The sequence below is a fragment of the Hylobates moloch genome, unplaced genomic scaffold, assembly GCF_009828535.3.
Source record: "Hylobates moloch isolate HMO894 unplaced genomic scaffold, HMol_V3 SCAFFOLD_3, whole genome shotgun sequence".
In the NCBI taxonomy this organism is placed as follows: domain Eukaryota; kingdom Metazoa; phylum Chordata; class Mammalia; order Primates; family Hylobatidae; genus Hylobates; species Hylobates moloch.
This window is the reverse complement of record NW_026652278.1, coordinates 38,632,031-38,657,571: the sequence shown is the minus strand read 5'-3', so window position 1 is coordinate 38,657,571 and position 25,541 is coordinate 38,632,031. Positions and strand designations below refer to the sequence as shown.

Below are 25,541 nucleotides of genomic sequence, written 5' to 3'. Positions count from 1 at the left end.
GGGAATGAGCACAGAAATCACCACAACAAGGCCTTTGCGTGGGAAGGTAGAGGCTGTTCAAACTCCTAATCATTGAGGATGGGTTTGCAGAATGCCTGCAGTTATGTCTGGGTGTTCAGCAGAGGAAGTGCTACTGCACTAAGGTCTTTGTGTGGGAAGAAGTGGTGGCTCAAGCTCCTATTCCAGTGAGCAGATACACCCAAAGCTTGGTGATATGTGTAGGCATGGAGCAAAGACTGTGCCTCTGCACCAAGGTCTCTTCATGGGAAGGAAGGGGAAGCTCAGGCTGCTAATCCAGCTGAGTGGGTGCTCCAAATGCTTGGAAAAATGACCAGGAATGGAGTGGAGGGCACACCTACCACCTTGCCAAGATCTTAGTAAGGAAAGGGTAGCTTGGCTCAGGCTCCCAATACAGGTAAGCAGGAGTGTGGTTTACTTGTCTCCTGTTTCTCAGAACCGGTGGGACACTCTCTCATGACTGAACAAGGGAGCAGGATGGGGCACCCAGCAATGGCACAGGCAGCCCAGTTCCAGGTCACAAAGCTGTCCCAGACTGCAAGGCGTGATGCCCAAGAGAAACCTTGATTTCAGCAACTCTCCTTCCACTCCAGTCCTGCGATGGGAGAGAGCTCAACTCCAGTGCTTACTGTTGAGGTGTTCACCACACTGACTGCTCAATTCTGACTGTGGGTGCCCTTTCCCTGATCCAGAGCAAGTGCTTCAGTCTCTGGCCTGAGACTAAAATGCCCGCAGTGACTGCTGCTTCCAGGTCACCAAACAATGACTGACTTTGCAGGAGCGCAGATTTAAAATGGCATTGTCTCCTCAGTTCCGGGTCTGGGAAAACACCTGCAGATTTTCCTGATGTCTTTCCCTTTCATCACCTTCCAGCCTCTCTCCAAGTTAGTTCCAGCGTTTGGGGCCTGGATCTCTAGCGGAAAGGAGATTCAGAGAGGGAGACTCTCTGGCCCTCTCACTTACTGGGGGCTTCACCCGTTTTGATAAGCTGAACACCATCATGGGGCCTGCGTTCCCACCTCCTTCACTTGGGATCTGAAGTGTGTTTCACTATTTCAGCGAATTCCCATATTTTTTTCTTGAATTAAAGCTCACACAATTGATCTTTATATACTATTTTGCTATTTCTAAGTGGCCGAGGCATGTTAAAGCCTCTAATCTGCCATCTTGGGAAAAAAAACACACATTTTTTTAAAAAGAAACAAAATTATAGTTTTATTTATTTGTGAATTTATATCAATGGAATCATCCAATAGTACTTATTTACTGTCCAGTACTTTCATTTAATGTGTCGTGACATTCAATCAAGTTGTTGCAGACAGCAATAGCTGTTGTCTTTTTCTTAGTGTTTCACTTTATGAGCATTTTACAATTGTTTTATGATATTGCTTCAAACATTTGCATTGCTTCCGGTGTGGGGCTATTGTGAATAGTGCTATTATGTATATTCCTATACATGTCTTTTTGCTATCACAAGGTATTGTTGCATTTCTGTTCAGTACATACCTACAACTGCAATTGCTAGATATGCATGTATTTACTTTAAGTAAATTCTGCCAAAGGACTATCCAAATGGTTGAACTATTTTACTAATTTTTCCATGAGACTGTGATTGTTTCACTTTCTCATCAACAGACAACATAATCTGTCCTTTTTCCATTTGAACCATTCTGATGAATTATATAATATCTAATTGAAGTTTTAATTTGTATTTCCATAGAGCTTAATGATGCTGAGCAATTCAAGTTTGCATTGTCAACAGTGATCCTTCATTTGTGAAAGCCTAGTTTATTTTGCATACATAAGCGCACTGTTGGCTTTATTTTTTTTAAAAAAATCACTGGTATATAGAAGAACTGTTTCTTCATACAAATAATTGTTTTACATGGAACCTTTTGAAAGTAAATACTAACCTGATTCCAGCTACTTGAAGTATTTTAGTATGTATTTACTCAAAACAATGTGCCTGTGCTTCTCTTATATAACTATAGTAAAACCATCAAGATCAGAAAATTAATGTTAATGCATTGGAATTTTCTAATTCTTGTTCCTGTTGGTGTTTTACCAAAAGTCCCAAAATATATGTTTTTTGTCCCTCTCATAATTTAGTTCAGAATCCAGAATCGCGTGCCACAACTAGCTGTCATGTCTCTTTCATCAACTTCAGTGTGGAGCGGTTCTTCAGTTATTATTTGACTTCCAAGACATTGCCACTCTTTGAGAGTATAGGCTGAATACTTATAAAATGTCCCTCAATTTAGGCCTGTCTGATGTTTTTTAATGACTAAATTCAGCAGAGGAATCTCTGCTAGGAATATCACAGAGGATACTTTTCATTTTTGAGTGACAGACAATTTCAATGTGTTTCATTAGAATGATGTCATTTGATTACTAGGTTCACATAGTGTGTGGCTGTCTTCTCCATTGTAACTATGTTCTTCTCAACTATGTAACTTAGATGTATTCTGTGGGTAGATTCTTTGAAATTTTGTAATTATTGTAAACGAAAAATAAATCCTAAGCCTGCTTGGACAAGGGAACCCCAGCAAAATCCTTAAAAACTATATTCCCGGCCACGAGAGGATGGGAGGTCAGACACGCCTCTTTAGACACCCTGTCTTTTGTGGTTTACACAAAACAACTCATCAACATTACTGCTAAAATAGAGATCATAAGACTTATAGGGTGGACTTTTTGTGGCAAAAAGATACCAACTTATAAATAGGACCTAAGGTCATGGCAGGCAAGAGTTAGGTCATTCACCTCTACACTTAAAGAATAAACTGTGTTCTAACTGGCACAAGGTTTCAATTTTTCTCTAGCAACTATACAAGCACGGGCCTCCACCAGATGCTCACCCCTACCCACTGTTCCACAAGCCATAGCTACAGCTTTCATTGGACAAGAGACTGATTTCAGTAACCTTATTCTGATAAGAGGACCACTGAACCTGCTGTAGTGGTTCTGATATAGAGGCTTTGTGCTTGAGTGCCCTCATGTCGCTGCTCCATTTTTTCGCCTATGGGGTTAAGGATGAGTGGATTAGTGAAGTAGAAATGGAGATTAAGTGTCTAAATTCATGCCTCTGTTTTGGTATTATTGTGAACACTAATAAATATTTGAATTTTTTTTCGCTTTATGTTTTCAACTTAGAGTCAAGTATGAACATATACTTTCATATTGCTAATCATATGTTCTGGGTTTTATTCTTCTCTCTCCAAACAAGAACAAAATCCTTGGAAAGTCTCAACAGATTACATTATTTTTCTAATTTATATTTCTTGTTTTACACTGAACACAAATGCATTGGTAATTTGATTCTATGGCCCTGAAGTAATTAGCCTCATTTTATCTCCAAATAATACACAACTGAACTGATTCTCTCAATATTTCCCTGAAGGTTGTTTCTTTCCTTGGACAGACTTTCTCTGTCACAAAGCCAAACCTTCAGTAACTCCAGATGACAAACATCCAGAGACCTTCCTCACCCTCTTCTCCTTTGTCACTCTCTCTGCTTATTATTATGAGGACAAGCCTGGCCTCCTGGCACTCTCTTTTCTATAATTTATTTCTTACGTTATGCACAAAAGAGGGAAAGTCTGAGAACTGAACCAGCAATTAATAACACTTTTTATTTAGCACATTCACAAAAGAAATGGATCTAAATTATAATTCATTAATCACTTTTCTCTGTTTTACAGTGATAACATATTAAAAAGTCAGCATTAGTAAAGTATTAGCATATGGGGCAATTAATACAAGTGTTACAGAGTATGAATAATTGCAGATATATTTGTGCAGTGACCTGAACAACTCTCCTTAATGTAGGTTGGATGCTCATGGGATATTGAGTGAATGGGAAGATTTGATGAGAGGTCAGAGAAGACATAATAGTGGGAATGTCCTTGATAAAAAAGAGTTGCAGGTGATAGCAGATCAGCAGCCAGATGGGCTAGCATTCTTCAGACAGGAATGAAGCAGATCTGGTACGAGGGTGGCAGAGAAACAATCCCTTTGGTAACTGCAGTAGTATTGAGGTTCTTTACATCATCAACAGATTTCAGGTTAAAGTTCTGTAAAATTGTGGTTAGAAATAAAAATAGCTCCATGCGGGCAAGACCTTCTCCCGCACAAATTCGCTTTCCTGAAGATAACAAAGAGAGAAAGTAGTTACTCCTTGTGTTTAACTGTGACTGTGACAAACAGTCGTTTGTGACTTGCACAAACAGAATATGCAGTAAATAATTGATGATTGGGTAGATGAATGAACATGTGGATGAATGGATGGATGAAATGATGGATGGATTAATGGATGGTGGGACAAACAAATGTACGAAAAGAGACAAATTTGCTATCTGTCTAACATCTAATCTCAATAGGCACCCTTCATTCCACAAATATTCATTGATTATCAGCTCCATAACAGTCATTTCTTTATTTATTCCCACATTAAAACAGCTCTTTTGCCATTTTGAGTTTCCGTCTGTCATTATAGAAATACATGCACATTCTTGTTTCCTGTTCCAAGCCTGATATTCCATGATCTTTCCTTCCACTTTTCACATAATCTATTCTCAGCTCTAGTCATACACTCTCTTCATCAATCTTGAACACACCATGAAGTTTCAAGTTTCATATGCTGTTGTTCATTTTGGCTAAGATACATCTTTATTAGGCTACATTCAGGACATAGTTTCAATTTCATTTCATCTTCACACTCTTTACAATCCCCTCAAGTAATCAACTCCTATGCTCTCTGGTTTTCCTCAACAGCATACTCATGCTTTCATTAAAGGATGGATTACCAGGAATCATAATTCTGTATTTATTTATCTACTGTGGTAAAATGTGAATTCTTGAAGGAAGGTCTCTGTCTTGTCATGTTGGTATCTACAGTGCCAAATATAAAGCAGACATAAAAGAACAAAGAATAAAGGAAGGAGATTCCATGGCCAGAGACTTAGCACACAAAACACAGGTGTGAAAAGCAAGTATCCAGGATATATGATCATGATTGGAGGAAGACAGGGTGCTCTAGAATCACTGCAAAGTAACCTCTTAGCTTGCCAATGTTTCCTGAACCCCATAATTATTTGGCAAAGGTTCTGACATCCTTGATCTAAAGCAAATGTCCTGCTCTGTCATTCATTAACTCCTTCGAAATGCCCAGCCTTCCCTTAAATTTTATCACCTCCTTTGAAGCACATGAAACATCCTCTGAGTTGCTTACTCCATTTTATGCCTCACTGTGTTATATGAGAGAGCAAGAAGCATGCAGAGTCCCCATCTAGCCCCTACACAGGGGCCTGTGCTTTCCTCTCTCACAGTCCTGGTCTGACTAAATTACAATGACCTGTTTACGCTTCTTCCCTAACTCAAGAGTGAGCCTCTGTTCTCATTGAAAGTTGTGCCCTTGGAGCTCAGCCTGGGAGGTGACAGACACCATGTAGAAGACACTCAATGCAGTTTTGGACTTAGATACATTTGTCAAGGCAGGTAAGGAAAGATCAGATGAACTTTACCTTCTAGGAGGAGCTCTTGGGTGCCTTAGTGATGTGTCTAGTGGCAGAGTTCAATCAACCTAGATGTTAGTTTTCTTAATTGGGAACAACAGAGTTAACTCCTGCAAGCCCCACTATCTGGCCCAATAATGAGGGTGTATTGTGAGGATGGAGCGCATGGGCGTTAAGAATGGTACTCTTGATCATGGACAAATAGCAATTCTACCAGCCCCAGAGGAGGTGCCATGTAAATTCCAACTAATTCCAAAAAGTTCTCTTTCCTTTAAATACAAATGGAAACTAGTTTCTATTACCTGCTGAGAAAGGCATGAAGTAGTCACTTTTCTTAAAGTTGCCGTTCTTATCTAGAAAGTGGCCAGGGTCAAAGATCTTTGGATTAGGAAATTCTTTGTCATCGTGTAGCATGGAAGTCAGTAATGTCATTATGGTTGTGCCCTGGAAGTAACAAAACAGATAATCTGATTTATAAAGAAGTCCAGAAGTGAGAAGTAGTGGACATCATGTAGCCCCATAATGTTGATCTATAGATGAGGAAACTCAGGTCCAGCCAGACACAGTAATTTACATGGATGAGCTTAAGGCCAGTGGTGGAATCTTGCTAAAGAACTTTCTAATCACATTTGAAGTCTTACATCTTGGATACTCGTGTGCAACCTTCTGAATGTGTTCTCCAGATCATCAAGTTTGGATGCCCTTGTCTGGCCTCATTTGCCACTCTATTTCATCACTTCAAATTTCACACATCTTGTATTTTGATTATGTAGATTATGGTTTAAAATGGAAGTCTCTGTTGACACTAGAAATGTCCAGAGTATCTGTTCATAGAACTTTTGTAAATAAACATGTAATCTATTTTAATATAGCAACTAAAACATCTGGATGAATACAGAAACTGTATGATAGACAGCATTGTAAAGCTGCAAAGACCAAAACTGGCCTCCAGATTACAAAGACTATAATTGGCCCCAGTGACGCGAGAACTTCAGAGAGGTAAACTCATACCTACAGTCGCTTTTTACTGTGTTTATGTCATATTCGATTCTGAATCAGGACAGGAGGTGTTGTCATTATATCATATTAAAATAGATTACATGTTTATTTACAAAAGTTCTACGAACAGATACTTCTGTTCACGATTTTTGGTAGTTTCCCTTAGTGCACAACTTTTCTCCAAAGTGTTTGTCTTTTAGAAAGGCCAGAAGGAAGTTACTGGCTTTTAAAAAATCTGTGCAAAACTACCAAGGTGCTCTGGGCTCTGCTCTCGGCCATCCCCAGTTTACTAGCGTTATTTAGGGAAGATACAGGAGTCTGATCACTTGGAATGACATGATCCTTCTGGCAGTTGGGAATTTATGAAAATAACAACTATCTGTTTCATAACAAATGTAGAGTATCATTTGAAACTATATTCATGAAAATTATTTTATAAATGAAGTTAAATAAAAGTCAATTATTTAAAAAAATACTTAAAACATCATTCTCAGTAGTGAAATATTAGTATTCTTATACTCTACCCCCCAGCAGATGAGAAATGAAATAAGGATGCCCTCTATCACCAATTCTGTTCAATGCTATCCTGGAAATCCTAACCAGTGCAATAATGCAATAAAGATAAATTGAAGACAAAAATCATTGGAAAATAAGATATAAGATACATATTAACCCTGATAGCAAAATAATATACATAGAAATTCCAAGTATATCTACAGATAAATTATCAACAATGATCAGTAAATTTAAGAAAGTTGTTAGATATAAGGTCATCAGAATAGTATAACTGAATACAATTACATATACCAATTACAAAGAAATAAAAAAGCATTAAAAAATTATAACAACCACAAAATATTATTTAGGAAAAACCTAATAAAAGAGTTGTAAACCACTGCACTGAAAATAAGACATTACTGAGAAAATGGAATAAAGCTCAGTAAGTTGGGAGAATAACCATATTCACGAATTTAAAAATTCAATACATGAACTTGTTAAGTCTTTCCATATCGAACTACACAATGAATGTCACTTTGATAAAAATCTCAGAAGAGTGTTTTGGGAAATTGACACACTGATATTTTCAACAATTATTTGAAAGTGTAACACCTAAGAGTAGCCTATTAAGGAGACCTACCTTTATAAATCTTTATAGCCCCAAACAAAATAGCAGAAAGTCCATCAAGCTGCCACATGTATGAGTTTTGCACTTCTCTCATCTTGTTTTGTTAGAGGGTTGGAACCAAACTAGCACTTTGGAAATTTCAGAAGCACAGAAATATAGTGTAAGAGAAACAAGCTTACCTTGGGGATGAGGTAGTTTCTGAACTTAATATCAGTGGTCACTGCATGGGGCACACCAGTGGGGACAAGGTCAATGTATCTCTGGATCTCGTGCACCACAGCATCAGTGTAAGGCATATGACTCCTATCCTGCATGCAGGGCCTCCTGTGTCTGCCAATTACATGATCAATCTCTTCCTGGACTTTAGCTGACAAAACACAAGAAAGAACTGATGGAAACGAAAATATATGGAACATTTGTCATAGCAATTCATGGCCACATTAAACATGATATAAAAATCCCAGCAACATTACAAACATGAGTTACATGTTCAGAAGTACAACCAGCCATATAAAAAGAATTACCATAATATAGATACATACCACTCTCCTACAAACTAGTCATTACAGTGCATAAATACATTTCTATAAATTAGCATATATGACAACTAATACAAATTTAAGTAATAAATTATTTAAAAATAAACAACATAATAAGTCAAGAAATTACAGTGCTTACAAACAGAAAAACAAGAATAAAATATTATATGTATTATCAAAGTAATATATGGGGTATAATGTTAAATTGTAATGGTTTTATAAATATATTTGTGTGTGTGGTGGTGGAGCAGGGGCAGTGATGCAATTCTTCCATTTCCAATTGTGGCCACTTTGAGCATGCTAGCAGTTTCTTCTGAAATTTATATTTGTATTTCTAAATAACCACTATTTCTTTCCATTTTTTACTTAACAATTTTTAGACAATATTTAATGATTTTCTGGTATGAGAGATGAGAATTTTCATCTCCATCTCTATTCCATATATAGACACACGCCCACAAAGTTATATGTGTACACACAGACACACCCACACACAATTCTCCTCCTTCTACTTACCAGAATATATTTAGACCACAATTTCTGGTTATATCACCATTTATTGTTTACATCATTCCAAATATACTCACAGAAGAACACACACACACACATATATACACACACACATATTCTTCCTTGGTTCTTTAGTTAAATCACAATTTTCTATTCTTCAAGTTAGAGTATTTGCACATGTTTGAAACTCCTAGTAATAATTTCCCAATTATAGGGAAATCTCAGACTATCAATCACATCTCTTTGGTTCTTGAAGTCTCCTCTACAGGTATTATTCACCTGGTCCCTTCTGAAGTGGTTGTTTCCTAGGAGCACAGCAGCCTCTCTGACACTCTCATTCTCTTACATGAGGTCTCCTGACTCCTGGCACCCATTATTTCTTCTGACTTAGTTTCAGACATGAGATGGAGCACAACCCCCAGTATTGGAGAAAGTTAGTATAGAGGGTGAAATTTGGAGCAAGCATGTAGGTCCCAAATACATTTTTTCTATGAATACACAAGATAATATGCTTGAGAATTCTGATGTTGTTTGAATGCTGATATTTTATATATGACCTGATATAACTCTCTGAAAGATTTTAATTTTCCCTTTACTTCTGGTACTCTGAAATTCCATGACTTTGTGTCCTGTGATGGACGTTTTAATTACATTCACTCTGCTGGACACTTGTAGATAACTTTCTATTAAGTTGGCAAATTACAGAGGTCTTTTCTCTAGACTTGTTTCTTCTCTGGAGAGTATCTAGCTGGCTGCTGAATGTCAGGAAGCAAGATGAAGAAAAATGCTGAGTCTTTGAATCTGAGGAATAGATCTTTCCCAAACCTTTTTTTTCTGTCTTCACATCTCAGAGTTTCCTGGCCCTGTAAAGTGTCCCTGAGTACAGGGGTTCTTAGGCTCAGTTTCTCTGGAGAGTGTGCTTCCCTTTCTCAGTGGGAAAAAATCAGGTACCTGATAAAAGGAGTTATGGAGGAAACTTGGGCAGGAGAGCCTCCCTTTTCAGTCTCATTCCCTACCTTCTTTGGCTCTTGGTGCCTCCAAATACTGAACCTTATGAGAATCACAGTGACACAGATTAGCTTCTCCTCTTGATAAATCTTCCTCTGCTGATACTTACATTACAACTCCATCCTCTATGCTGTGTCAACTGTCAGCCCTCTATTGTCTCTCCATGTTTCAGAAATTTGCCAAAGACTTATTGGCTATTTTCTATTCTCCTCTCTTTTCACTTCAACAGGCTACTTTTAATTTGTAATTTAGTTATTGAAACTTGTTGTATAGTTGTATGTGAAAGATGCAATTATTAAACCCCCTTCCAAATATCCCTATTTGGCCAAATAGCAGTTTTATGAAACACACTTCTGGAATAATAAAATTCCTTTAGGTATGGCCTCTGCTTAAATAGAAACACCTTTCTTAAGAGCCTAACTTTTAGATTACTTCCCAGGCTGGAATTTATCTCACAATGCCTCAGTACAATTCTAGAATTTCTGCTTATGCTTCAATAAAGATTGTTTTCATCTCCCCATCCCAGCATTAGAGCATGGAATTCTCAAAATGAGAACGGAACCTGCTGTTCAAAGTGGACTTTTCATAATAAAACCAACATTCAACACTAGGCCAATTTATGCTGGCTCTCCCTACCACAAATTACCTCTACTGAAATCCAGACACTTCATCAGGGCTTTATTTATTTTGCTACTGCCATACTGTTTTTACTGATCTCCGTCATCCTCCTCCATTGTACAAAGATGTCCTTTTAAATCATGTCATCAAATTTAGACAGATTACAGCTGATGACATAGAAATTTAAAGAATGAAGCTTCTCTGAGAGAAACAAGGTGGAGGACACTGGCACCATCTTCTCAGCATTGTTCTGAAATTCACTTTGTTCATCATCTGTGGTCCTACCTGTGACCTCTGGGTGCTTCAGCAAGAGCAGGAGTCCATATCTCAGAGTGGTGCTTGTTGTCTCTGTTCCAGCAACAAATAGATCAGCTACAGTGCCAACCAGGTTTTCAATATTGAATTCTGACTGTTGGTTGTCCTTTTCCTAGAAGTGATTTCATACAATTATCTGACAAATTATGTGCCAGTATATCTAAATACACTAAATTTTTAAAAACATACTATGTTATAAAGTTATCCAAAAGAGATACTGGACAGTACAGTATTAGAAAAAGCAACTGTATGGTATGGCAGAAACTGCAGATCAGTTGACTCAAACTTTATTTCCTGACAGACATACAAGTTCCATTCATGAAATCATTTGCTGCTTAGGTTAGTCACACAGAATATTTCTTTCCCCAGAAATAAAAGCAGAAGTATACTGATGCCCTGTCTTAGTTCAATTTGTGTTATAAAACAGAATACTATAGACTTGGTAATTTATAAAGAAAAGAAATTTATTTCTGATGATTCTGAAGGCTGGGAAGTCCAAGAGCATGGCACTGGCTTCTGGCAATGGCCTTCATGCTATTTTGTCGCATGGCAAAAAGTAGAAGGGCAAGAAAGCGTAAGAGTGAGAGCAATTGGGGGGCACACTCACATTTATAACAAGCTATCAAGAACTACCCCACTCTTGCAATAACAACATGAGTATATTTATGAGGGCAGAACACTGATGACCTAGTCATGTTTTGTTAGGCTGCACCCACCAACACTGTTGCATTGGGCATTCACTTTTAGCACATGAACTGTAGAGGACACATTCAAACCAGAACATGAATCTTCTTTTCTTTTCTCCTCATTACTCAAAACACAAATGTGAAGGGGGAGGTAGGATTGACATCATCTTGGGACATGAGCATTTGATCATAGTAATGAAGACTTCTATACTAAATATGGTTTAAAAAAAAAAGAAGGCACTTGACTCTCTCATGCTTCAGGGCTACCATATTATTTCTAGTCTAGCCCACTATAAGACTTCTTGTATTTGAGATATATAAGCCAACTATTTGATTAAGCCCTTGATATAGTTTGGATAATAAATATTTATCTCTCCCAAATCTTTTGTTGAAACTTAATTCCCACTGTTGTAGGTGGGATCTGGTGAGAGGTGATTGGGTCATGGGGGCAGATTTCTCATCAGCATTATTTCCCTTGATGCTATCCTGATAATGAGTGAGTTCACACAAGATCTGGTTGTTTAAAACTGTTTCTCCAACTTGCGTCTCTTCTTGCCATGTGACGTGCCTGTCCCTGCTTTGCCTTCTGCTATGAGCAAATACTCCCTGAGGACTCTCCAAAAGCTGAGCAGATGCCAGCATCATGCTTGTACAGCCTGCAGAACTGTGAGCCAATTGGGCCTTCTTTTCTTAGAAATTATCTGGCCTCAGATATTTCTTTATAGCAATGCAAGAACAGCCTAACACATTCATTTTTATGATTTTTTTATTATTTGTAAGTGAACACAATTTTAGTTTATAAATATAGGTAAATTAGGGCTATATCATGAAAAGTGTTATACTCTTGAAACAAGAGTTTGCAATTTTCTTCTGTCAAAAATTTACAAAGACTCAGTAACACCTACCTATTCATTACAAAGCTGAAATGTGTAAAACAAATATGTCAACAAAACCAAGAATGAAATATAGTGAAAGAGAATGAGTTCACAAAGACAAGACAGGTCTAACAAAATTGTAATCCAGATAGGCAACAGGCAGCTTATTCTTAGGAATAAGTTCAGGAATAAATAGGAAAATACAAAGTGAAGAGAAATGGCAATTATTAATACAAAAACTTGAGGCATTAACTGCCCATGTTGGATAAAGAAGAGTAGGGGTAATGCAAATGCCAAGGCTAAGGGACTAATCAAATAAAGTTCTCATAAATTGAAAGTGTGAATACACCTACAGTATTTGAATTAGTAATCAAGAACTCCACTCCCCTCAAAAAAAGTTCGAGCTCAAGATTACTTCACTAGTGAATTCTACCAAAATAGTTAAAAACAGCTCAGATCCAAGGAAAAGGAAAGGGACCTTGTGTGAACAAGGTAATATCCTCCAGAAGTCTCAAAACCACAGCCTACTACAGTACTTGTGCTCATGAAGGCAAGGAAGGTCACCTTGACTTCAGATCCCAGCAGTCTGCCAAATTGTGTAGGGAGGCTGAGAACACTCCTACCTGCCCTTTCTATGGATTACTAAGTCTCTCAGTGTTTCACCTCTGCCAGCTTCTTTTTACTTTGTTTGTGTGTGTGTGTGTGCATGTTTGTGTGTGTGTTTGTGAGTTGTAGATTCTTCTTATGAATTGACCAATAAGCTCCATTGCTCTCTCTTTAACAGTCCATTTGGCCTGTGATTATTCACCTGTAATATCGACTCTTCCTTCTGAGGATAATTGATCATTGACATGTTTGTCAGCCAACTGGAAATCTCTGATGCCTCTGGCTGTGGAAAGGTCTGAGAGATGTACAGTGCTTGGGTTCCACTCTTTGCTACAAAGGAGGGCAATGTTGAATGGGGCTTAACTGGGCCTAACTGTCCTCTGGTCTCCCAGCAGCAAGTGCAAGCACCACCTCTGATGGAGGTGGCAAGAGAGTGACATAGACTTTGTAAGATTTATTTGGTTTTAAATAGGCTTAGTGTGGTAATTTTCTCAAATGCCAGCTGTACTAGCAATGTACTGGGTTTGTGAACACACTCAAGACCTTCCGATTAGCTGGGGTGATGTGGGTATGGTGTTAGCTGAGATAAAAGTTTTCTCCTTCCCAAACGCTGTGTTATTTTGCCAGCAGATGTTGAATTAGGCTGTGCCTATTGGCTTCCAGCTAGGAGGTGGTTCTTGCAGGAGAGAACTACTATGCTGGTAGCTGTGGGATTTGTGCTTGGCTGATATTACCCAGGGGAACATGTAGAAGAATGAAATATGATTCCTATATCTCACCATATACAAAAATTAACTCAAGATGGACTAAAGACTTAAATATGAGACTTGAAATCATAGAAGTTCTAGAAAAAACCTAGAAAAAACTCTTCTGAGCATTGGTGTAGGCTAAGGATTTATGACTCAGTGTTTAAAAGCAATTTCAACAAAAACAGTTGACAATGGGACCTAATTAAACTAAAGAGCTTCTGCACAGTTAAAGAAATGACAAGCACAGTAAACATACAACCTACAAAATGGGAGAAAATATTTGCAAAATATACCTTCAACAAAGGACTATTTTCCAGAGTCTACAAGAAACTCAAAACAGCAAGAAAAAAATCCAAATAATCCTATTAAAAAGTGGGCAAACAACATGAACAGAAATTTCTCAAAAGAAGATATACAAATGGGAGAGTAGAGCAAAATGACAGAATAGAATGCTTCACTGATTATTCCCCATGCAAGGACATCAGTTTAACAGCTATCTACACAAAATTTACCTTCATAAGAACCAAAATCAGATGAGCATGCACAGTACATTGATTTAAATATATATCACTGAAAGAGGAACTGAAGAGACAGAAAAAAATACTATTCAATTACTGACATCCTCTCTTCCCCTGGCAGCAGTGGCATGGTTCAGAGAGTATTTCTGAGTACTGAGGGAGGGAGAGCATAGCAATTATAGAGCATAAAATTAGTGCAGTTCTGCTATGGCAGAAAGGAAAACAGGCCCAAATTCAGCTGATGCCCACTCACAGATGGAGCATTTAAACCAGCCCTGGCCAGAGGTGAATCTCTGATACCAGTGGTTGGAATCGAGTTTCTACAAGCCTCATCACTGTGGACTATAGGGCTCTGAGACTGTAAATAAACCTGAAATGCAGTCTTGGCTACAAGGACTGTAACATTTATGTGAGTCCTAGTGCTGAACTGGGCCCAGACAGTAGACTGGGGTGGGAGGTGCAACCTACTGAGACAGCAGCTGGGGATGGGTAAGGGAGTGCTGACATCCCCCCTCTCCTAATCCCAAGCTGCACAGTTTTCACTTCCAAAAGAAACTCCTTTCTTCTGCTTGAGGAGTGGGGGGCTTGAATAGCTAGCAGCAATACCCAGGTACTATGTTGAGGGCTTTGGGTAAGACTCTGAGCCTTACTGGCTTCAGGTAAGACTCAACACATTCCCAGTTAGCTGGCTATCAGGAAATGCTCCTTCTACTTGAGAAATCAGAGTAAAATGTAAAGTCAACTTTGTCTTGCAAACTAGGTACTAGCTTGATCACCGGAGGGTAGAGCACCAAGTGCACTCCTGGACTTTCCAAAACCAGGACTTGGCTCTTGTACAGGGTCTGTATTCTGCATGGGCCTCTGGTAGCACTGCTCAAGGGGTGAGACTCCACTGCCTTTGGAAAGGAAAGGGAAGAGTGAGAAGGACTGAATTTTGTGGTTTGAGTGCCAGTTCAGCTGCAGTACAACAGAACACCAAATAGACTTCTAAGGTTTTTGACTCTAGTCCTTGGCTTCTGGGTGGTACCTCTGGACATGCCTGGGTACTGGAGGAACTTGCTGCACTGAAGGGAAGGACACAGGCCTGGCTGGATTCACCACAAACTGATTGTAGGGCCCCAGATCCTTGGAAACATAGGCAGTAGCCAGGGAATAGTTGCAGCAGGCTTTGGGCAAGACCCAGTGCTCTGCTGGTTTTAAGTCTCACCCAGTGCAGTCACAGTGGTGGTGGATACATGAGTGCTTATGTCATTCCATCCCCAGTTTCAATTGGCTCAGAACAGAGAGAGAGACTGTTTATTTGGGAGAAATTAAGGGAAGGGAACAAGAGTTTCTGTCTGGTAATCCAGAGAATTCTCTTGGATCTTGTCCAAGACCATCAAGGCAGTACCGCTACAAGTCTTCAAGAACCACTGCATTATTGGGCTTGGAGTACCCCTAAAGCAGATATAGCTTAGATCACAACACTTAACTTATTTCCCATTTATTAAAAAAAGTGCAGTTCACTGCCAGTGCACTATTCTAGGGGCAGATCGAAATTAGGTTAAGTCCTTTTTAATATCTGGAAAGCCTAACAAGAAGGATGTGTACAAAAAAAATCCCAGACTACAAAGACGACAAAAATACCTAACTCTAGAATGCCCAGCCCCAGATGAATATCTACAAGGATAAAGAAAATCCAGGAAAACATGACCTCACCACATGAACTAAATAAGGCACCAGGGACCAATCCTGGAGAAACAGAGATACGTGATCTTTCAGCCAGAGAATATAAGATAGTTGTTTTGAGGGAACCTAAAGAGATTCAAAATAACACAGAGAAGAAATTCACAATTCTATCAGATAAATGTAACAAAGAGACTGAAATAATTTACAAGAGTCAAGCAGAGATTGTGGACCTGAAACATGCAATTGGCATACTGAAGAATGCATTGGAGTCTTTAGTAGAATAATAGAATAGTAGAATTGATCCACAGAAGAAAGAATTAGTGAGCTTTAACGCAAGCTATTTGAAAATACTGTTAGAAGAGACAAAAAAAAGAATAAAAAACAATGAAGCACACCTACAGGATCTAGAAAATAGTCTCAAAATGCAAATCTAAGAGTTATTGGCCTTAAAGAGGAGGTAGAGAAAGAGAAGGGAGTAGAAAATTTATTTAAGGGAAAATAACAGAGAACTTTCCAAAACTAGAGGAAGGTATCACTATCTAAGTACAAGAAGCTGATAGAACACCAAGCAGATTAAACCCAATGAAGACTACTTCCAGGCATTTAATAATAAAACTCCCAAAGATGCCCTGAATTGTATTGCCCAGATTTTCTGCTAGGGTTTTTATGGTTTTGGACCTTACATTTAAGTCATTAATCCAGCTTAAGTCAATTTTGTATAAGTTCAAATACATGAAAATTAAACAATATGCTCCTGAGTGAACAGTGGGACAATGAAGAAATTAAGAAGAAAATTGAAAATTTTCTTGAAACAAATGATGAGAAAACACAGCATATCAAAACCTATGAGATTCAGTAAAAGTGGTACTAAGAATAAAGTTAATAGTTGTGTCAACTATCAAAATAGAAGAAAAACGTCAAATAAACAACCTAACAATGTACCTTAAAAAACTACGAAAACTGGAGCAAACCAAACCCAAAATTAGTAGGAGAAAAGAAATAATAAAGCTCAGAGCAGAAATAAATTGAAATAAAGAAAGCAATACAAAATATTAACAAAGCAAAAAGTTGTTCTTTAGAAGCATTAAAGAGAGCTGGCAAACCTTTAGCCAGACTAAGGAAAAATGTGACATGATCCAAATAAGTCAGAGATGAAAAAGAAGACATTACAACTGATATCACAGGTATTCAAAGGATCGTTGGTGGCTACCATGAACTACTATATACCAATAAATTGGAAAACTTAGAAGTAATGAACAAATTCCTAGATACATACAACCTACTGAAATTTAACCATGAAGAAATCCAAAACCTGAACAAAATTATAACAAACAATCAGATTGAACTCAAGAGAAAGCATCCTAGTAGAGAAAAGCTCAAGACCCAATGACTTCAATGATGCATTCTAGCAAATATTTAAAGAACTAATACCAATCCTAATCAAACTATTCCACAAAATAGTGAAGGAGGGAATACTTCCAAATTAATTCTATAAGGCCAGTATTACTCTGATAACAAAACCAAAGACACATTAAAAAAAAAGTTACAGGCCAATGTCTCTGAGGAATATTCATGCAAAAATCCTCAAGAAAATAGCTGCAAACCAAATTAATAAACATTAAAGAGCTCATTCATCACAACCAAGTGGGATTTATCCCTGTATGCTAGGGTGCTTTAACATATGCCAATTAATCGATGTGGTACATCATATCAACAGAATAAAGAACGAAAGCATATGGCCTTCAATTGATACTGAAAAATTATTCAATAAAATTCAACATCCCTTCAAGGTAAAAGCCCTAAAAAAACCAGGGTATAGAAGGAACATACATCACCATAATAAAAGCTATCTACAAAAGACCCACAGCTAGTAACATACTAAATAGGGAAAAACTGAAAGCCTTTCCTCTAAGGTCTGGAAAACAACAAGGATGCTTACTTTCACCACTGTTATTCAACATTGTACTGGAATACCTAGCTAGAGCAATCAGAGAAAGATATAAAGGGGATCCCAATTAGAATGGAAGAAGTCAAATTATACTCATTTGCAGATAATATAATCTTGTATTTAAAAAAAACCTAAAGACTCCACTAAAAAACTATGAGAAATAATAAACAAATTCCGTAAAGTTGCAAGATACAAAATAACATACAAAAATCGGTAGTATTTCTATATTCCTACAGCGAACAATTTATTTTTTTTATTTTTTTTATTTTTTTTTTTAGTGCTTAATTTTTTTTATTATACTTTAAGTTTTAGGGTACATGTGCACAATGTGCAGGTTTGTTACATATGTATCCATGTGCCATGTTGGTGTGCTGCACCCATTAACTCGTCATTTAGCATTAGGTATATCTCCTAATGCTGTCCCTCCCCCCGCCCCCCACCCCACAACAGTCCCCGGAGTGTGATGTTCCCCTTCCTGTGTCCATGAGTTCTCATTGTTCAATTCCCACCTATGAGTGAGAACATGCAGTGTTTGGTTTTTTGTCCTTGTGATAGTTTACTGAGAATGATGTTTTTCAGTTTCATCCATGTCCCTACAAAGGACATGAACTCATCATTTTTTATGGCTGCATAGTATTCCATGGTGTATATGTGCCACATTTTCTTAATCTAGTCTAACACTGTTGGACATTTGGGTTGGTTCCAAGTCTTTGCTATTGTGAATAGTGCCGCAATAAACATATGTGTGCATGTGTCTTTATAGCAGCATGATTTATAGTCCTTTGGGTATATACCCAGTAATGGGATGGCTGGGTCAAATGGTATTTCTAGTTCGAGATCCCTGAGGAATCGCCACACTGACTTCCACAATGGTTGAACTAGTTTACAGTCCCACCAACAGTGTAAAAGTGTTCCTATTTCTCCACATCCTCTCCAGCACCTGTTGTTTCCTGACTTTTTAATGATGGCCATTCTAACTGGTGTGAGATAGTATCTCATTGTGGTTTTGATTTGCATTTCTCTGATAGCCAGTGATGATGAGCATTTTTGCATGTGTTTTTTGGCTGCATAAATGCCTTATTTTGAGAAGTGTCTGTTCATGTCCTTCGCCCACTTTTTGATGGGGTTGTTTGTTTTTTTCATGTAAATTTGAGTTCATTGTAGATTCTGGATATTAGCCCTTTGTCAGAGGAGTAGGTTGCAAAAATTTTCTCCCATTTTGTAGGTTGCCTGTTCACTCTGATGGTAGTTTCTTTTGCTGTGCAGAAGCTCTTTAGTTTAATGAGATCCCATTTGTCAATTTTGGCTTTTGTTGCCATTGCTTTTGGTGTTTTAGACATGAAGTCCTTGCCCATGCCTATGTCCTGAATGGTATTGCCTAGGTTTTCTTGTAGGATTTTAATGGTTTTAGGTCTAACATGTAAGTCTTTAATCCATCTTGAATTAATTTTTGTACAAGGTGTAAGGAAGGGATCCAGTTTCAGCTTTCTACATATGGCTTGCCAGTTTTCCCAGCACCATTTAAAAAAGTAATCCCATTTACAATATCCACACATAAAATTAACAATGAGATACCATCTCACACCAGTTAGAATGGTGATCATTAAAAAGTCAGGAAACAACAGATGCTGGCGAGGATGCAGAGAAATAGGAACACTTTTACATTATTGGTGGGAGTGTAAATTACTTCAGTCATTGTGGAAGACAGTGTGGCAATTCCTCAAGGATCTAAAACCAGAAATACCATTTGACCCAGTAATCCCATTACTGGGTATATACTCAAAGGATTATAAATCATTCTACTCTAAAGACACATGTACATGTATGTTTATTGCAGCACTATTTACAATAGCAAAGACTTGGAGCCAACCCAAATGCCCATCAGTGATAGACTAGATAAAGAAACTATGGCACATATACACCATGGAATACTATGCAACCATAAAAAAGAATGAATTCATGTCCTTTTCAGGGACATGGATGAAGCTGGAAACCATCATTCTCAGCAAACTAACACAGGAACAGAAAACCAAACACTGCATGTTCTCACTCAAAAGTGGGAGTTGAACAATGAGAACATATGGACACATGGAGAGAAACATCACACACCAGGTCCTGTCGGGGGGTGGGGAGCAAGGGGAGGGAGAGCACTGGGAGAAATACCTAATTCATGCGGGGCTTAAAACCTAGATGACAGGTTGATGGGTGCAGCAAACCACCAAACCACCATGGCACATGTATACCTATGTAACAAACCTGCACATTCTGCACATGTATCCCAGAACCTAAAGTATAATTTAAAAAATCACTCAAAAATATGAATAGAAGGGAAAATTCCTTATCATAATAAAATGTATTTATAAAAATTCCAAAGATATTTTACATCAAATTGTGAAAATCTAAAAGCTTATGCCCTAAAATCAGGGGGTAAAAAAACCCAAGTATATCTACTCTTACTACTGCTATTCAGCATCGTTCTTAAGGTCCTAGCCAAAACAATTAGACAAGAAAGAAAAATAATATTGCAACTTGTATATTATGGATTTTTTCAAAAAATTAAGGATTATATGTCATAACTAAATGGGATCTATATGAGGAGTGCAAGAGTGCTTCAGTAAGAAAATCAATCAATGTAATACACCACCTTATTAGAAAGAAAGGAAAAATCTAACAAAATGACCATCTGAATAGAAGCTGAGAAAGCATAAGACAAAATTCAATACTCTTCCTGATAAAATCACTCAAAAATATGAATAGAAGGGAAATTTCTCATAATAAAATGTATTTATAAAAATTCCAAAGGTATTTTATATCAAATTGTGAAAATCTAAAAGCTTATACCCCAAATCAGGGGGAAAAGATCCAAGTATATCCAATTTCGCTAGTGCTATTCAGCATAGCGCTTAAGGTCCTAGCCAAAACAATTAGACAAGAAAGAGAAACAAAAGGCATTTAGGTAAGAAAGGAAGATGTAAAACTATTTCTATTTTAAGATAACACAATTCTATATAAAGAAAAGTCCATATAACCCACAAAAAACAACTAGAGCTGATAAATGTTTTCAACTTAATTTTAGGGTGTAAGATTGGTCCAGATATCAGTTGTGTCTGTTTATATCAGCAGTGAGCAATATGAAAATAAAATCAAGGAAATAGTTACATTTGCAATAGCATCAAAAGGGCCAAAAGCCCTGAGAATCTATAATCAAGAAGATAAAAGATTGAAAACTATGAAATGTTGCTTAGAAAAATAAGGAGTACCTAAATAAATGGCAAACCATGTCATGTTAAAGGATTGAAATGGCACACGTATACATATGTAACAAACCTGCACATTGTGCACATGTACCCTAAAACTTAAAGTATAATAATAATAATAATAATAAAGACTTAAAATTGTTAAGATGGCAATGCTTCCAAAAGTAATCTAAAGATTGAATGTAATCACTGTCACAATTCCAATGTCCTTTTTAAAACTTTTATTTGTACAAAAATGGAAAAGCCAATCCTGAATTTATATGCAACTACAGGGAGAGGACTCAATTTCCAAATTTCCAGACTTCAAAACAAAACTATAGTAGTCAAAACAGCATGGTGCTGGCAAAAGGAAAGAAAGACCAATGGAATAAAATTGAAATCCAAATGTAAACCTAATCATCTATGCCCAGTTCATTTTCAACAAATGTGCCAAGATCATTTAATCTAAAGGGTTTCAAAAAATAAATAAATAAATAAAGGAAGAGTTTCTTCAAAAACAGTGCTGGGACAACTGGGTAACCACATACAAAAGAATGAAGTTGAACCCCTATCTCACTCTTATGCAAAATATAACTGAAAGTGAATGAAAAACTCAAATGTGAACTAAAAGTATACAATTCTTAGAAAAAAACACCGGGTTAAATCTTAATGCCTTCAGAATTGGAAGTGGATACATAGATTTGACACCAAAGCAACTAAAATAAGAGAGATAAACTGGGCCTCACCAAATTTAAAATGTTTGTTCATCAAAGGACAAAATTAAGAATGTGAAATGACAACCTATAGAATGGGAGAAAATATTTGTATTTCATACATATTTAGTAAGGGTTTAATGCCCAGAATCCATAAACATTACCTACAGTTCAACAACAAATGACAAGCAACCCAGTATAGAAATGAGCAAAGGTCCAGGTGTGGTGCCTCACAACTGCAATCCCAGCGCTTTGGGAGGGCCAAGGTGGGTGGACTGCTTGAGCTCAAGAGTTTGAGACCAGCCTAAGAAACATGGTGAAACCAAGTTTGTACAAAAAAATACAAAAATTAGCTGGGTGTAGGGGCTCGTGCCTGTGCTCCTAGCTACTTGGGAGGCTGAGGTAGGAGAATCACTTGAGCCCAAGAGTCAGAGATTGCAGTGAGCCAAGATGACAGCACTGTACTCCAACCTGAGCAACACAGAGAGGCCCTGTCTCCAAAATAAATAAATAAATAAATAAATAAATAAATAAATAAATAAATAAATATTAATAAAAATGAGCAAGGGCCTTGAATAACATTTCTCCAAAGAACATGTAAAAATGGTAAAAAGCTAATTAATATCACTGGTCAAGTCAAAACCACAATGAAACACCATTTTGCGCTGACACTAAAAACAGAAAATTACAAATATTGGCTATAATATGGAAAAGAGGAACCCTCAAACATTGCTAGTGGGATTTTAAAATGGTGCATTTACTGTAGAAATGTTTAGTTATTTCTCAAAAAGTTAAACATAAAATCACCATATGACCCAGAAATAACACTCCTAGGACTATACCCTGGAAAAATGAAAATATGTTCATGAAGTAACTGGTATACAAATGTTCATAGCAACATTATTTATAAGAGCCAAAAGGTGAAAATAACACAAATGATCATCAACAGATGAATGATAAGCAAATTGTCATGTGTACATGAAAATGGAATATTATTGAACCACAAAAAACAACAAAGTACTATCACATGCTAAAACTTAGTTGACCCTCCATATCATTATGCTAAGTGAAAGAAGCCAGGAAAAAAGGTCACATATGGCATGGGTCCTTTTATATGCTATATTCATTACAGGCAAATCCATAAAGGTAGTTGATTAATGTTTACTACATGATGGAGTGGGGAAGGAGGTGTAACTATTTAATGATATAGTATGTTTCTGTGGAGTGATAAAAAAGTTTTGAAAGTAGAGAGAGATGGTAGTTGTGATGCAGGGCAGGCGAGTCCCAATGTGGAGCTTAGTCTGGGAGGGTTCTTGGCTTTGCCCAGAAAAGAATTCAAAGGCAACTCAGAGGTAGAAGAAAACAGCTTTGTTGCACAGGCAGTGGTACAGCTCTGCGAGGGCTCCTGCAGAGCAGGGCTATGATACAGGCAGAGAGTAGCAGCTCAGGGCAGTTTTGCGGTCATTTTTATACCCACTTTTAATTGCATGCATACTAAGGGACAGTTTGTGCAAGGAAGGGGTCCTATCTTTTGGATCATTGGGTACCATGGAAAGGGGAGGTAACTCCTGGGTGTTACCATAGGAATAGTAAATTGACACGGCATACTGGTGGGTGGGAATGATTGAAAGCTGCTTCCGTCCTGGCCCTGTTTTAGCTAGCCATCAATCTGGTCCTGTGTCCAAGACCCACTTCTGCAGTTGATTCCCACCTCCTACCTCAGTTGCACAATATTGTAATTAAACAAAATACCATTAAAGTGTACACTTTAAATTGGGTGATATATGGTATATGAATTTCATCTCAATATTTAAAATGTCATAATTTTCTGAATTAATACATAGACTTATTGCAATCTGTTAAAATTCCTATGGGCTTGTTTGCAGAAATTGACAAGTTTATTCTTAAATTTATGTTGAGACTGAATGAACACAAAAAAGCCCAAATAGTCTTGAAAAAAGCTTTGAGGACTCACACTTTTTGATTTGAAAACTTGCTACAAAACTACAGTAATTAAGACTTCAAAATGAGGTACTACTGACATAAGGACAGACAGACCAATGGAGTAGAATTGAGAGCCCACATACAAATCCTCACATTTATACTCAACTGTTTTTTTTTTTATTGTACTTTAAGTTTTAGGGTACATGCGCACAATGTGCAGGTTTGTTACATATGTATCCATGTGCCATGTTGGTGTGCTGCACCCATTAACTCATTTGGCATTAGGTATATCTCCTAATGCTGTCCCTCCCCCCTCCCCCCACCCCACAACAGTCCCCGGAGTGTGATGTTCCCCTTCCTGTGTCCATGAGTTCTCATTGTTCACATCCCACCTATGACTGAGAACATGCGGTGTTTGGTTTTTTGTCCTTGCGATAGTTTACTCAGAAAGATGATTTCCATTTTTATCCATGTCCCTACAAAGGACATGAACTCATTTTTTATGGCTGCATAGTATTCCATGGTGTATATGTGCCACATTTTATTAATCCAGTCTATCACTGTTGGACATTTGGGTTGGTTCCAAGTCTTTGCTATTGTGAATAGTGCCGCAATAAACATATGTGTGCATGTGTCTTTATAGCAGCATGATTTATAGTCCTTTGGGTATATACCCAGTAATGGGATGCCTGGGCCCAATGGTATTTCTAGTTCTAGATCCCTGAGGAATCGCCACACTGACTTCCACAATGGTTGAACTACTTTACAGTCCCACCAACAGTGTAAAAGTGTTCCTATTTCTCCACATCCTCTCCAGCACCTGTTGTTTCCTGACTTTTTAATGATGGTCATTCTAACTGGTGTGAGATGGTATCTCATTGTGGTTTTGACTTGCATTTCTCTGATGGCCAGTGATGGTGAGCATTTTTTCATGTGTTTTTTGGCTGCATAAATGTCTTCTTTTGAGAAGTGTCTGTCCATGTCCTTTGCCCACTTTTTGATGGGGTTGTTTTTTTCTTGTAAATTTGTTTGAGTTCATTGTAGATTCTGGATATTAGCCCTTTCTCAGATGACTAGGTTGTGAAAATTTTCTCCCATTCTGTAGGTTGCCTGTTCACTCTGATGGTAGTTTCTTTTGCTTTGCAGAAGCTCTTTAGTTTCATTAGATCCCATTTGTCAATTTTGGCTTTTGTTGCCATTGCTTTTGGTGTTTTAGACATGAAGTCCTTGCCCATGCCTATGTCCTGAATGGTAATGCCTAGGTTTTCTTCTACAGATTTTATGGTTTTCGGTCTAACCTGTAAGTCTTCAATCCATCTTGAATTAATTTTTGTATAAGGTGTAAGGAAGGGATCCAGTTTCAACTTTCTACATATGGCTAGCCAGTTTTCCCAGGACCATTTATTAAATAGGGAATCCTTTCCCCATTGCTTGTTTTTGTCAGGTTTGTCAAAGATCAGATAGTTGTAGATATGCAGGATTATTTCTGAGGGCTGTGTTCTGTTCCATTGATCTGTATCTCTGTTTTGGTACCAGTACCATGCTGTTTTGGTTACTGTAGCCTTGTAATATAGTTTGAAGTCAGGTAGTGTGATGCCTGCAGCTTTGTTCTTTTGGCTTAGGATTGACTTGGCAATGCGGGCTCTTTTTTGGTTCCGTATGAACTTCAAAGTAGTTTTTTCCAATTCTGTGAAGAAAGTCATTGGTAGCTTGATGGGGATGGCATTGAATCTATAAATTACCTTGGGCAGTATGGCCATTTTCACAATATTGATTCTTCCTACCCATGAGCATGGAATGTTCTTCCATTTGTATGTATCCTCTTTTATTTCATTGAGCAGTGGTTTGTAGTTCTCCTTGAAGAGGTCCTTCACATCCTTTGTAAGTTGGATTCCTAGGTATTTTATTCTCTTTGAAGCAATTGTGAATGGGAGTTCACTCATGATTTGGCT

General features: G+C 37.6%; 1 protein-coding gene across 1 annotated transcript in view; it reads right to left on the bottom strand.

The window, feature by feature from the left end:
• Positions 1 to 3,625: 3,625 nt before the first annotated feature.
• The window catches only part of LOC116457254 (cytochrome P450 2C8), a 61,829-nt gene continuing 39,913 nt past the window's right edge, over positions 3,626 to 25,541 (bottom strand). The window contains exons 6-9 of the mRNA XM_032136281.2: positions 10,617 to 10,758; positions 7,836 to 8,023; positions 5,834 to 5,975; positions 3,626 to 4,162 (exon numbers count right to left, since the gene is read on the bottom strand). Of these exons, the coding sequence (XP_031992172.1) occupies positions 3,981 to 4,162; positions 5,834 to 5,975; positions 7,836 to 8,023; positions 10,617 to 10,758 (654 nt within the window). The 3' untranslated portion in view covers positions 3,626 to 3,980. The remainder of the gene's footprint in view (positions 4,163 to 5,833; positions 5,976 to 7,835; positions 8,024 to 10,616; positions 10,759 to 25,541) is intronic.